Here is a 15,237-nt window from a genome sequence, read left to right as displayed (position 1 = left end):
TGCAAGGTGACTCCCATTCTAAACTGATTATCAGCAAGTTAACAACCCTAGCCATGAGAAAGATGTGCTCTCAGTCCTTTCGTGCCTTGGTCACTCTATGCAGAAACAAACCTGGACAGGATTGTTGAGAGTAGCAATACTGTATTCAGGTACGCTACACCTTCTGAAACTCTCTTTGACCATAAGCTTGAAATGTGCTCCAATATGATAAATGTGAAGTTATCCACTTTGGTGGCAAAAATAGGAAAACAGATTATTATCTGAATGGTGGTCGATTAGGAAAAGGGGAGGTGCAACGGGACCTGGGTGTCATTATACACCAGTCATTGAAAGTGGGCATGCAGGTACAGCAGGCGGTGAAAAAGGCGAATGGTATGCTGGCATTTATAGCGAGAGGATTCGAGTACAGGAGCAGGGAGGTACTACTGCAGTTGTACAAGGCCTTGGTGAGACCACACCTGGAGTATTGTGTGCAGTTTTGGTCCCCTAATCTGAGGAAAGACATCCTTGCCATAGAGGGAGTACAAAGAAGGTTCACCAGATTGATTCCTGGGATGGCAGGTCTTTCATATGAAGAAAGACTGGATGAACTGGGCTTGTACTCATTGGAATTTAGAAGATTGAGGGGGGATCTGATTGAAACGTATAAGATCCTAAAGGGATTGGACAGGTTAGATGCGGGAAGATTGTTCCCGATGTTGGGGAGGTCCAGAACGAGGGGTCACAGTTTGAGGATAGAGGGGAAGCCTTTTAGGACCGAGATTAGGAAAAACTTCTTCACACAGAGGGTGGTGAATCTGTGGAATTCTCTGCCACAGCAAACTGTTGAGGCCAGTTCATTGGCTATGTTTAAGAGGGAGTTAGATATGGCCCTTGTGGCTACAGGGGTCAGGGGGTATGGAGGGATGGCTGGGTTCTGAGTTGGATGATCAGCCATGATCATAATAAATGGCGGTGCAGGCTCGAAGGGCCGAATGGCCTACTCCTGCACCTATTTTCTATGTTTCTATGTTTCTATTCCAAGGGATAGTGGATGAAGAAATAGAGATATCAGAAATCCCTACAAAAAGACCGTTGCTCCAAGTTCTTCTCTCCCTCCTGCACTTCACAAACTTCCAAAACACAAACTTGCTTTCATAACCATAATCATCAGGGGTGGCAGAGTAGTGTAGTGGTTGGTACAACACTTTACAGTATCTGCAACCCAGGTTCTATTCCAAATGGAGTTTGCAGGTTCTCCCTGTAACAGCGTGGGTTTCCTCTGGGTGCTCCGGTTTCCTCCCACAGTCCAAAGATGTTTGGGTTAGTAGATTAATTGGTCATTGTGAAGTGTCCTGTGATAAAAGGGATAGAGAGGGGGGGAAAGGGGAGGAGGGGTGGCATTACTGGTCAGGGATACTATTACAGCTACAAGAAGGGTGGGTAATGCAGCAGGATCTTCTTTTGAGTCAGTATGGGTAGAAGTCAGGAACAGGAAGGGAGCAGTTACTCTATTGGGAGTATTCTATAGGCCCCCTGGTAGCAACAGAGATACCGAGGAGCAGTTTGGGAGGCAGATTTTGGAAAGGTGCAAAAATAACAGAGTTGTATCATGGGTGACTTTAACTTCCCTAATATTGTTTGGCACCTGATTAGTTCCAAGGGTTTAGACGAGGCAGAGTTTGTAAAGTGTGTCCAGGACAGATTCCTGTCACTGTATGTTGACAGGCTGACTGGGGGAATGCCGCACTAGATCAAGTATTAGGTAACAAACCGGGTCAGGTCACAGATCTCTGTGGGTGAGCATCTGGGGGACAGTGACCACCGCTCCCTGGCCTTTGACATTATAATGGAAAAGGACAGAATCACAGAGGGCAGGAAAATTTTTAACTGGGCAAGGGCAAATTGTGAGGCTATAAGGCTACAACTTGCGGGTGTGAATTGGGAGGATGTTTTTGCAGGGAAATGTACTTTGGACATGTGGTCGATGTTTAGGGATCTCTTGCAGGATGTTAGGGATAAATTTGTTCCGGTGAGGAAGATAAAGAATGGTAGGGTGAAGGAACCATGGGTGACAAGTGAGGTGGAGAATCTAATCAGGTGGAAGGCGGCAGCATATATGAGGTTTAGGAAGCAAGGATCAGATGGGTCTATTGAGGAATACAGGGTAGCAAGAAAGGAGCTTAAGAAGGGGCTGAGGAGAGCAAGAAGGGGGCATGAGAAGACCTTGGCGAGTAGGGTAAAGGAAAACCCCAAGGTATTTTTCAATTATGTGAAGAACAAAAGGATGATAGGAGTGAAGATAGGAGTGAAGATAGGACTGATTAGAGATAAAGGTGGGAAGATGTGCCTGGAGGCTATGGAAGTGAGCGAGGTCCTCAATGAATACTTCTCTTCGGTATTCACCAATGAGAGGGAACTTGACGACAGTGAGGACAATAGGAGTGAGGTTGATGTTCTGGAGTATGTTGATATTAAGGGAGACGAGATGTTGAAGTTGTTAAAATACATTAAGACGGCTAAGTCCCTGGGGCCTGACGGAATATTCCCCAGGCTGCTCCATGAGGCGAGGGAAGAGATTGCTGAGCCTTTGGCGAGGATCTTTATGTCCTCGTTGTCCACGGGAATGGTACCGGAGGATTGGAGGAAGATGAGTGTTGTCCCCTTGTTCAAAAAAGGTAGTAGGGATAGTCCGGGTAACTATAGACCAGTGAGCCTTACGTCTGTGGTGGGAAAGCTGTTGGAAAAGATTCTTAGAGATAGGATCTATGGGCATTTAGAGAATCATGGTCTGATCAGGGACACACATAAAAGTTGCTGGTGAACACAGCAAGCGAGGCAGCATCTCTAGGAAGAGGTACAGTGGACATTTCGGGCCGAGATCCATTGTCAGGACTAACTGAAAGAAGAGCTCGTAAGCGAATGAATGTGGGAGGGGGAAGGGGAGATCCGAAATGATAGAAGACAGGAAGAGGAGGGATGGAGCCAAGAGCTGGACAGTTGATTGGCAAAAGGGTTATGAGAGGATCATGGGACAGGAGGCCTAGGGAGAAAGAAAAGGGGGAGGTGTGAAGCCCAGAGGATAGGCAAGGAGCATAGTGAGAGGGACAGAGGGAGAAAAAGGAGAGAGAGAAAAAGAATATATATATAACGGATGGGGTACGAGGGGGAGGAGGGGCATTAATGGAAGTTGGAGAAGTCAATGTTCATGCTATCAGGTTGGAGGCTACCCAGGCGGAATCTAAGGTGTTGTTCCTCCAACCTGAGTATGGCTTCATCTTGACAGTAGAGGAGGCCGTGGATAGACACATCAGAATGGGAATGGAACGTGGAATTAAAATGTGTGGCCACTGTCAGGTTGGAGGAACAACACCTTATATTCCGTCTGGGTAGCCTCCAACCTGATGGCATGAACATTGACTTCTCTAACTTCCGCTAATGCCCCACCTCCCCCTCGTACCCCATCCGTTATTTATTTACACACATTCTTTTTCTCTCTCTCCTTTTTCTCCCTCTCTCCCTCTCACTAGACCTCTTGCCCATCCTCTGGGCTTCCCCTTCCCCCTTCTCTTTCTCCCTAGGCCTCCTGTCCCACGATCCTCTCATATCCTTTTTGCCAATCAACTGTCCAGCTCTTGGCTCCATCCCTCCCCCTCCTGTCTTCTATCATTTCAGATCTCCCCTCCCCCTCTCAAATCTCTTACTAGCTCTTCTTTCAGTTAGTCCTGACGAAGGGTCTCGGCCCGAAACGTTGACTGTACCTCTTCGTAGAGATGCTGCCTGGTCTGTTGCGTTCACCAGCAACTTTTATGTATGTTGCTTGGAATTCCAGCATCTGCAGATTTTCTCGTGTTTGCACTGATCAGGGACAGTCAGCATGGCTTTGTGAAGGGCAGATCGTGTCTAACAAGCCTGATAGAGTTCTTTGAGGTGACCAGGCATATAGATGAGGGTAGTGTAGTGGATGTGATCTATATGGATTTTAGTAAGGCATTTGACAAGGTTCCACACGAGAGGCTTATTCAGAAAGTCAGAAGGCATGGGATCCAGGGAAGTTTGACCAGGTGGATTCAGAATTGGCTTGCCTGAAGAAGGCAGAGGGTCGTGGTGAAGGGAGTACATTTGGATTGGAGGGGTGTAACCAGTGGTGTCCCACAATGATCAGTTCTGGGATCTCTACTTTTTGTGATTTTTATTAATGACCTGGATGTGCGGGTAGAAGGGTGGGTTGGCAAGTTTGCCGATGACACAAAGGTTGGTGGTGTTGTGGATAGTGTGGAGGATTGTCAAAGATTGCAGAGAGACATTAGACCATAAGATACAGGAGTAGAATTAGGCCATTTGGCCCTTTGAGTCTGCTGTGCCATTTCATCAACGCTGATCCAATTTTCCTCTCAGCCCCAATCTCCTGCCTTCTTCCCGTATCCCTTCATGCCCTGACCAATCAAGAATCTATCAACCTCTGCCTTAAATATACATAAAGACTAGGCCTCCACAACTGCCTGTGGCAAAGAATTCCACAGATTCACCACTCTCTGGCTAAAGAAACTCCTCATCTCCATTCTAAAAGGATGCCTCTTTATTCTGAGTCTGTGTCCTCTGGTCTTAAACTCTTCCACCATAGGAAACATCCTCTCTACATCCACTCAATCAAGGCCTTTCACCATTCGATACGTTTCAATGAGGTCACCCCTCATTCATCTAAATTCTACTGAATACAAGCCCAGAGCCATCAAACACTCTTCATATGACAAGTCGTTCTTTCCTGGAATCATTTTCAGAATCAGTTTTATTATCACTGCCACGTGTCGCGAAATTTATTAACTTAGCAGCAGCAGTTCAAAGTAATACATAATACAGAAGGAGGAGAAAAAATAATAAAATAATAATAATTACCTAAATAAGTAAATCAATTGCAGTATACGTATATTGAATAGATTAAAAATTGTGAAAAAACAGAAATAATATAAAAAAACTGAGGTAGTGTTCACAGGTTCAATGTCCATTCAGGAATCAGATGGCAGAGGGGAAGAAGCTGTCCCTGAATCGCTGAGCATGTGCCCTCAGGCTTCTGTACCTCCTACCTGATGGTAACATACCCTGGGTGCTGGAGGTCCTTAATAATGGACGCTGCCTTTCTGACACACCGCTCCTTGAAGATGTCCTGGGTACGTTGTCGGCTGGTACCCATGATGGAGCTGACTAAATTTACAACCCTCTTCAGCTCCTTTCGCTCCTGTGCTGTTGTCCCCCCATACCAGACAGTGATCGAGCCTGTCAGAATGCTTTCCACAGTACATCTATAGAAGTTTTTGCGTGTATGAGTCATGAAGCTTCTTTGAACCCTCTCAGTTTCAGCACAACCTTTCTAAGATAAGGAGCCCAAAACTGCTCACAATACTCCAAGTGAGGCCTTGACAGTGCTTTATGAAGTTGTGACGAGAATACACATAAAATTAAGATGTTTGCTGGCCTGGGTTAGCATCAGTGACATCAGCAAGTGGTCTGCCACCTGCCCTCAGGGGAAGGAGAGATAAGGAACAATGGAGCAGCGTCTGGAGATGTGTAATGAAGGGACGTGGGAGAGAGAGCTGTCTGGAGCGGCTCCCCCCTTTGAACCTTGAACTGTTTGAAGTATGGACAGGCGATACCCCAGCAGGGGGATAAAAAGGGACAGGTTCGCTAAGACAGGAACACACGCCACCCGAGGTAACGAGACCCTGGAAGCAGTGCGCCTCTCACGAGTGGGTGAGAAGTACCAGACAACGGCCAGGGTGGAAAGGTACGATCAGCGGGAACCCGGTGTGTGTCCGCCCTTGCCTGGGTGCCGGGTTCACTGCAGAGGATCGACCGCATCTGGAGGAGGGGTCACAGTCGGTGACCTCAGGTGACATCACCAAGGACCCGCCCAAAAGCTGCTTGTGAGTCTCACCGGTCTGTGAGTGAAGCCGTTCTGAATGATCAGTTGTTCCTGTTCTATCTCTCTCTTCCCCCCACGTTGTCCATCGCCAGGGCAACGATTACTGCGAACTAAACTACTAAACTGGACTGAACTTTGAGTCACTTTTAAATTTGGTCATTTACCCCTAGACAATGATAGAGCTTGATTGATGCTGTTATCTTAATTCTGTGCACATGTGTGTTTATCATCGCTGAACTGTTGCATTTATTATCCTTTCGATTACTGTGTTGCTTATTTCTTTAATAAAACTTTCTTAGTTCTAGTACTCCAGACTCCAACTGAGTGATCCATTTCTGCTGGTTTGGCAACCCAGTTATGGGGTACGTAACAAAGTCTTTACATTACATCTTTTCTTTTATACTCTAGTCCTCTTGAAATGAATGTTAACATTGAATTTGCCTTCCTCACCACAGATTCAAACTGCAAATTAACCTTTAGGGAATCCTGCACAAGGACTCCCCAAGTCTCTTTGCACCTCAAGTTTTTTTTTGTATTTTGTCTCCATTTAAAAGTAGTCAACCCTTTCATTTCTTCTACCAAAGTGCATGACCATACACTTCCCAACACTGTATTCCAACTGCCATTTCTTTGCCCATTCTCCTAATCTAAGTCCTTCTGTAGCCTCCCTACTTTCTCAAAACTACCTGCCGCTCCAACTATCTTCATATCATCTGCAAACTTTGCAACAAAGCCTTCAATTCCATCATCCAAATCATTGACATATAATGTAAAATAGAAACAGTCCCAACACAGACCCCTGTGGAACACCACTAGTCACTGGCAGACAACCAGAAAAGGCTCCCTTCATTCCCACTCTTTGCCTCCTGTCAATCAACCATTGCTTTATCCATGCTAGAATCTTTCCTGTAATACCATGGGCTTGTAGTTTGTTAAGCAGCTTCACGTGTGGCACCTTGTCAAAGACCCCAGAATTCCAAGTACACCACATCAACCGATTCTCCTTTATCTGTCCTGCTTGATGACGAGCAGCAGCAGTACATAAGTTTTTAATGGCTCTGGGTTTGTACCTGCTGAAGTTTAGAAGAATGGGGGTGGAGAGGGATCTCACTGAAATTGAATATTGATAGACCTTGATAAGAGTGGACTTGGGTGAAGATTAGATTAGATTATGAGGACATGCAGTCCTCTTTTATTGTCATTTAGTAATGCATGCATTAAGTGACACAATTTGTTCCTCCAGAATGACATCACAGCAACACAAGACAAACCAAGACTAAAAAAAAACTGACAAAAACCACATAATTATAACATAGACATTGATAGGATGCAGAAGTGGGCTGAGAAGTGGCAGATGGAGTTCAACCCTGAGAAGTGCGAGGTGGTACACTTTGGAAGGGCTCCAAGGCAGCGTACAAAGTAAATGGCAGGATACTTGGAAGTGTGGAGGAGCAGAGGGATCTGGGGGTACATGTCCACAGATCCCTGAAAGTTGCCTCACAGGTAGATAGGGTAGTTAAGAAAGCTTATGGGGTGTCAGCTTTCATAAGTCGAGGAATAGAGTTTAAGAGTCACGAGGTAATGATGCAGCTCTATAAAACTCTGGTTAGGCCACACTTGGAGTACTGTGTCCAGTTCTGGTTGCCTCACTATAGGAAAAATGTGGAAGCATTGGAAAGGGTACAGAGGAGATTTACCAGGATGCTGCTTGGTTTAGAGAGTATGCATTATGATCAGAGATTAAGGGAGCTAGGGTTTTACTCTCTGCAGAGGAGGAGGATGAGAGGAGACATGATAGAGGTGTACAAGATATTAAGAGGAATAGATAGAGTGGACAGCTAGCGCCTCTTCGCCAGGGCACCACTGCTCAATACAAGAGGACATGGCTTTAAGGTAAGGAGTGGGAAGTTCAAGGGGGATATTAGAGGAAGGTTTTTTACTCAGAGAGTGGTTGGTGCATGGAATGCACTGCCTGGGTCAGTGGTGGAGGCAGATACATATTGGTGAAATTTAAGAGACGACTAAACAGGTATATGAAGGAATTTAAGGTGGGGGGGGGTTATATGGAAGGCAGGGTTTAAGGGTCGGCACAACATTGTGGGCCGAAGGGCCTGTACTGTACTGTGCTGTTCTTTGTTCTATTCGGCCAGGAGATTGTCAGACAGCGCGGCTTGAAGGGCCGGAAGGGACTATTCTGCACTGAATAAATAAATAAAACAACCAGAAGAGATATTCAGCTATTCAGATATTCAACTGTGCTCATCTCCTCACTGAAGCTCATTAGTTCCTGGTTTCCTGACTTTCAGCATCAGTACATCCTGCTGCTCAACAACAAAAGGTTGAAGGCTGATCAGATCCAGGGATTTCGTGCATTGAATGATTTGATAGGATTGTTATGGAGAAACAACTTTGTCTGAAGATGTTCAAGAGCAAGGGCACACAGACCAAGAGGAAGGGAAGCATTTAGCAAAGGTGATAAACTTGGCAAGTTACGTTAAGGTGTAGGGATCAGTACCGATGCAATCAATATAATAGAGAGGGTTGTGGAATAGTATCCAAGAAAGTTTGGAATGACTGTTCCACTTAGTCAGTGAAAGATGGGCACAGCTTGATCCAATGGCTCCATCTTGGCTTGTAGGAAGTGAGCAGAGTCAAAAAAGACGCCATTCAGAACAAGAACATGTTCAATCAGGTGGATGAAAGTGTTGATGGAAGGAACTGATTGGATCCTTGCTGCAGAAAGTAGAGGGCTTTAATACCTTGCTGATGGAGGATGCAGGTGTATATAGACTGGAAATCCATAATAAAGATGAGGCAGTGGGCTGGGAATTGGAAATTGTCAAACTGGTGGAGGACATGCAAGTCTTCCTGGATGTGGATAGAAAGGGTCTAGGTGAGGAGAGACATTGTAAAATCAAGATCTGGGTAGATAAACTCAGTGAAGTACAGAAAGAAAGGAGGGGGCTTACGAGGACAGTCCCGTGAGGATCTTGTGCAAGAGATGCAATATCTTAATCTGAAAAGTTGACAATTCCTTCACTCCAACCCCCAGGAAATTGGGGAAAGCCAGAAAGTATTGTAACACCCAGGGAAAGGGTTCACTGCTGAAGTAATAGTTTCTCTGTAGCTGCAGTGTTTGGGTTACGACTGGAGGTAACGGGGGCTTTGGAATGTGCGCTGGCCAATGAGGAGAGGTGTTCTTCTTATGTGCCTGAGAGAAGGAATTTTGTGGCCCTTGGTTCAGAAGATGGAGAGAGATGATGCCAGAATGGGGAAGTCGTAGACTGCAGGACTGAGCGGACTTGGAATGGGGTCAGGCGTGGACGACACCTGGGAGGAAAATCAATGGAGAACGAACAGACGGGAAAACAGTGAGTTCCAATGTGCGCATTGGACTGTTTCATTAAAATGGGTCCCTTCTTTTTGCTTTCTTTACTAACCCTATAGTCAAATTAACTATAAAGCTCAATCATTTAATTGCATATTGTGTACTGTTTGTTATTTCGTGGTACTGTTTTGTAACAGGAAAACACATCATGCAGCATCCACCCAAACAAGATTTCTCAAGTTTGGCCAGGCCAGAGGCCGTCTCCCCCGAGGTTAAAGCAGCTGGCCAAACCCGAGGGTTAAAGTATCTTTCCACGTTAAAACTGTGTTGGGCTCTCCTTCCCAAAGCAACAGATGATGGTACATTTACAGCTTTTGAGTTATATTTTTGTTTGACATAGGTACTGAGGGATATAGAATGGGTGAGTGGTTCTGAGGTCAGATCAGCCATGACTTAATTGTACAAAGGATCATATTCACAAGGCCAACTAGTCTACTATAATTTCAGACCTGGCAGGCAGTTGCATTCGTAGGTCAGGTCGTCGTTGGTTGGTCGGCAGGTGCCTCCATTGACACACGGTGATGGTGAGCATGGCACATACACACTCTCACAGTTGACTCCAGTGAAACCTGGCTTGCATAAGCAGCGATAGGAGCCTGGCTCGTTCTGGCAAACTCCCTCATTCAGGCACAGATTCCCAGCCTTACATTCATCAATGTCAGTTTTGCACTGAAATCCTGTGTAGCCTGAAGGACAGGTACAGGTGTAGTTGTTTCTTGAACTACTGCACTTGCCACCATTCGCACAAGGTTGTGAAGCACAGAAATCCACGTGTTGGCAGTTTTTACCTGTTTAAAAAAAGCGAAAATTCAGAGTTAAAATTATGGTTATTTTCCACCCCTTACCCTTTGACACAGTCAGTTGACCAAATGTCCAGAATGTGAGCTCATCTCAATTCATAAATTTCAGTGTCATATTATATTGACCAACATTTAATTGAATATCCAATTGCCCTTTCAAATAAATATAGAAAAAAGCTGCAATTTTCTCTCCATTTCTCATTAGTCTTATGACCAACCTCACCTTTTTCATTAGCTGAGACCTATCATACTCTACATCACACACTTTATTAGCAAAATGAAAAAAAAAATCGAAAGCCAAGATGAATTCAGCATTAAACAGGGACGATTCCCCTCCATTGCTCATACTGTCCATTTCAGTATGTGCTGATAATCGTTTGGGGTGCAGTAAGGGTCCAAATATTTTACATTAAGACAAATTCTGTACTTAAACATGAATTGATAGTTTTATGCTTATTTTCTTTCTCACAGATCAGGGTCAAGAAGTGTTACACATGCATACAGGCACGGGTGCACACTTGCTGCAATTGCCCTATCATCTCCAAACATTAACAGCCCAATGAATTCATGGCTTTGGTCTTTAAGAGCAAATTTGAAAGGTCTAAATGAATGGACACAGAAAAGACGTTTCCAGTGGTGGGAGATTCTAGCCCCAGAAGAGACAGATTCAGATTAAATGGATGTCCCTTTAGAACAGAGAAGAGGAGGAATTTCTTTAGCCAGAGAGTGGTGAATCTATGGAATTCATTTCCACAGAGTGCTATGGAGGCTGTCATTGGGAATATTTAATATGGAGGTTGATAGGTTCATGATTAATCAGGGTGTCAAAGGTTACAAGAAGGCAAGAGATTGGGACGGAGAAGGAAAATAAATCTGCTCTGATTGAATGGTAGAGCACACTTGATGGGCTGAATGGCCTAATTCTACTATGTCTTGTATATATTGTTCAAAGGGCGGTGAGGAATATAATCTTTGTGGTTCTTGGGTTGGAACACAAGACTATACCTACCGATCCATCCTCGTTGGCACTTGCATTCATATTTCTCAAGGGTGATGAGGCGGCAAGTTCCTCGATTTTGGCAAGGTTTGTTCAGACAGACATTGGTGACTATTGTATCACATCGATCACCAGTAAATCCCAAAGCACAACTGCATGACCCTTGTACTTTGCTTTCAGTGAAGGAAATTCTACACGTTCCTCCATTAAGGCAGGTTGAAATCTGACAGGGATCTGGGTGCTGGCAGTATTCACCCACAAATCCAGATCGACACCTAGACAGTTGAGAGATTCAGAGCTCAAGTTAGTCACCAATTCCTTCTGAAAACTTTGTGAATTAATAACTCAATTTTTATCCTTAAATTGACACTCAAACACAAAAAGAAACACAAGAAAAAAACTAAATCAAATAGAAGCCAATGAATTATCTTTTCGGACCTTGTGTGTGCACAATATGTGCCGATGTTTTGGCATTTACCAGAGTGGAAAATGAGGTGGTGGGGGGAGATTAGGTCAGGCACAGAGGAAGATGAGAAAATAATTAAGTCAAAATGACATTTTATTCCAATATTATGTCTTCTTTGTATGTTTTGAAATCATATTTGAAAAAATTAAATGCTTCAACTTCAATTAGGTGGCACACTAGCACAGTGGTTAGCGTAATACTGTTAGACTAGCAGCGATCACCAATTGGGATTCAATTCCTGCCGCTGTCTGTAAGGAGTTTGTAGGTTCTTCCCTGTGGCCATGTGGGTTTCCACAAGATACTCCAATTTCCTCCCACATTCCAAACTCATAGTTTCGTTAGTGAGTTGTTGGACAAGCTATGTTGGTGCCAGAAGTGTGGGGACACTTGCGGACAGCCCAGCACAATCGTCACTGATTTGTTTTGACGCAAACAATTCACTCCAGTGTATGTTCAGACTTTTCAAAGCACACGTGACAAACAAAGCTAATCTTTAAAATGTAAACTCATCCACTCACATGGAAAACCCCACTGATAATCTCAAGTGCAATCTGCTGCCAGATCTTACCCCTCGCCATTAACTGAAACTTGCAGACTTCTCCCCAAGTAAATCATCATTGTCTCGTCCCTCTTGTCCTGCTCAGACACCCTGTGGCTGGGATCAAAATATACCAGAGTATGGAAAGCAAAACTGCATTGTCCCCGGCCAAAGGAAAGATGAACCACATTCCACTGACACTATTGCATGTTGTCTTACTTCTCAAATGCACTGCTTTCCATTGGTCTGTTTAGCTTTTTAAAGTTATATTGATGTGTTCAGCAGATTTACTAATGTAGTGGTACAAAGTGCCCCATTTTGTATTTAACGATTTTTGGCTTTTACAATTCCATGGTAAATGTGGTACAGTGTTTAAAGTGGCAATAATATCATGTAAACCTAATGCTATGTAGATGAGTAAGCACTTGTGAAATAAGTGGGTGCCTGCCTCTTTCACGTGGTTTGGTTTGTGCACTCATGTTCAAAAAGCTCGAGCATTACTCATAACCCCATCAAGCACCAATCATTAAAACCACCCTTTGTTCCAATTACACCCTGATTTCAACAGGAGGGAGGTGGAGAGTTAATGGTGGAAGAGAGAATTGGAAGGGAAAAGTAGTGTCAGCACAATTTAATTACATCTTGTTGGCATCAAATCAAGGTTCAGATTTAGTTATGCTGCCCAACCCAATAAAACAAGACATCAGCACATCACTAAAAAGTAAATGGGGTAGATCTTCATCGACTGCAAACTATAACAAGGCAGCATCTATATGCATGATGAGGAAGAACCATTCAAATGGAAACTACACATAGTGGCCACTTTATGAGGTGCCTCCTATGCACCCAATAAATTAACCACTGAGTGTATGTATGGGCGTGGTCTTCTGCTGCTTTAGCCCATCCACCTCACGATTTGAGACGTTGTGCTCTTCTGCACACCACTGTTGTAACATGTGGTTATTTGAGTTACTGTCACCTTCCTGTCACTTGGACCAGTCTAGCTATTCTCCTCTGACCTCTCTCATTTTTGTCCACAGAACTGCCTCTCAATGAACGTTCGAGACACTGTTGTCCATGAAAATCCGAGGAGGTCAGCAGTTTCTGAGATACTCAAACCACCCATTCTGGCACCAATTATCATTCCACATTCAAAGTCACTTGGATCACATTTCTTCCCCATTCCGATGTTTGGTCAGAACAACAACAGGACCTCTTGACCATGTCTGCATGCTTTTAGTCACTGAGTTGCTGCCACATGGTTGACTGATTAGTTATTTGCATTAACAAACAGGTGTACCTAATAAAGTGGCCACTAAGTATTAATTTTAAGGAAACAGATGACTGCAAGAAAGTAGATGTGGGATCTGCATATACAGCTTGTGGCAAACCACAGTAGAGATGGCCTTTGGAGAAAGATCACATGCAGACATGACAGGTCTTCATGCTGAAGTCACGTTTATGTTCTACCACCACGATGTAATTCACTAGGCTCAGTGTTAAATGGCAGAGGAAAACATTACTCAACCTTCCAGCACAGGTTTGCATCGATCTGATAGTGTGTCACTGAAACTAATGCAAATGTGAGAAGACTTGAAGAAACTGCACAACAGTGGAAAGATGGTGACATGCAGTGGATTTTCTCCATTAGGCAGTTGCCAGCAACATACTCAGGCAACAGATATCACTGAACCCATTGCAGGCCAAAACACAAGGACAGAGAACTATGAAAAATATGATTAGCAAAAAGTCTTAATTATCAGAAAGGGGAATTCCAAATATAGCATTTCCCAGACAGGATGCAACTCTTTAAACGCACATTTAATACTAAGTGTTAAAAAACCCACATTAAAAGCTTTTTTTTAACATCAGAATTGTATACTGATATGAAGCTGTGATACTTGATAAAGATCCATTTGCAGTACTTCAATTCCAGCACACACAAATTCTCACAACTCTTGCTCCTTCCTCCCAAGCCTGCCAGTTACCTGTTGTCACATTCCTGTACGTGAAACCACACACATGATGAAAAAATCTCTTATCTTCGGAAACTCATCTCACCTTTCACAGCATCATTCTCTCAGCCTTGAACAATTCACTCAGAAAAGATAGAGCCCCGACAGCTAACAGGTGTCAAAGACACATCCTTTTTGAACCAACATCAAGATAGTTTAGCTCCCATGACTAGTTAAGTTACAAATGGACTGGTCAAGTCAACTGCCCTTTGAATGTCATGTTTTGATTAGAAATCCTTCCCTAACAGCGCACCTCATTAGTTCTTGGCCCACATACAATTAAATCTCATTTGATGTTGTAAGCTTGCAGTCAAGCCTCAGTATTCACCTTTGAGAAAAGATATGAGAGAAGTATTTACATTCACAAAATTGGGAACATTTCACATTGTTCAGCATGGTAAATAAAAGTATATATTATTAATTCAAATTGGCAACCTTTCTGTAAAACTAATGAAATTACAGGCAGAGTGTCATACTTTATGACTTGAAACAGGCCCCTCTACCCACTACTTCCATGCTGAACAGTGGGTACTCATCGGTATTAATCCCATATTCCAGTATTTGACCCATCGCCTTCCATACTTATGTAGGTACTTGAAATACAATGGATTCCAGTTAATTGGGCCATCAGCTAATCAGGACAGCCACTTATCTGGGATAACTCTTAAACAACCAAAACTAATCAAGAAAATTGCTGGGACTCCCTCCACTTATTTGGAACACTCTGCACTTAATTGGAACTGGAGACTTTGTCCAAACAGTTCTAACTAGCGTTAGTTGCGTGCATTTGTGTGGCCATTAGATACTACATCATGCTCACAGCAAACAGTTTCAAAAGTGTCAGCTGCATGTGTTTCTGTTTTTTGTCACTGATAGTTGGCGAGGATTAAACACCAAGACAATTCAGAACTGTTTTGCTCACTCCAGTTTCAAGCATTCAGGCTAGAGGATGCCAGAAACGACCAGGAGTGAAAATGAAACTATTTCACTACTTGACCAAGTTAGGAAATATGAAGGTATCAACAATTATCCTGAATTTTACAATGAAAATGAAGATTTGGAGGATGTAATCATCGATAGCATTGTATGAGGGCAGTCCATTATCTGCACTCGGTGTCTGCACTGACCTTGTTC

The 15,237-nt window shown here is 43.7% G+C and overlaps 1 protein-coding gene across 1 annotated transcript in view; it reads right to left on the bottom strand.

Annotated features, from left to right (window-relative positions):
* The window catches only part of LOC134354645 (neurogenic locus notch homolog protein 2-like), a 196,466-nt gene that overhangs the window by 91,746 nt on the left and 89,483 nt on the right, over nt 1-15,237 (bottom strand). Inside the window, exons 3-4 of the mRNA XM_063063700.1 lie at nt 11,097-11,359; nt 9,737-10,075 (exon numbers count right to left, since the gene is read on the bottom strand). Of these exons, the coding sequence (XP_062919770.1) occupies nt 9,737-10,075; nt 11,097-11,359 (602 nt within the window). The remainder of the gene's footprint in view (nt 1-9,736; nt 10,076-11,096; nt 11,360-15,237) is intronic.

This window comes from Mobula hypostoma, chromosome 12, assembly GCF_963921235.1.
Source record: "Mobula hypostoma chromosome 12, sMobHyp1.1, whole genome shotgun sequence".
NCBI classification, from domain to species: domain Eukaryota; kingdom Metazoa; phylum Chordata; class Chondrichthyes; order Myliobatiformes; family Myliobatidae; genus Mobula; species Mobula hypostoma.
The sequence above is the reverse complement of the archived record's forward strand: the minus strand, read 5'-3'. Positions and strand labels throughout refer to the sequence as shown.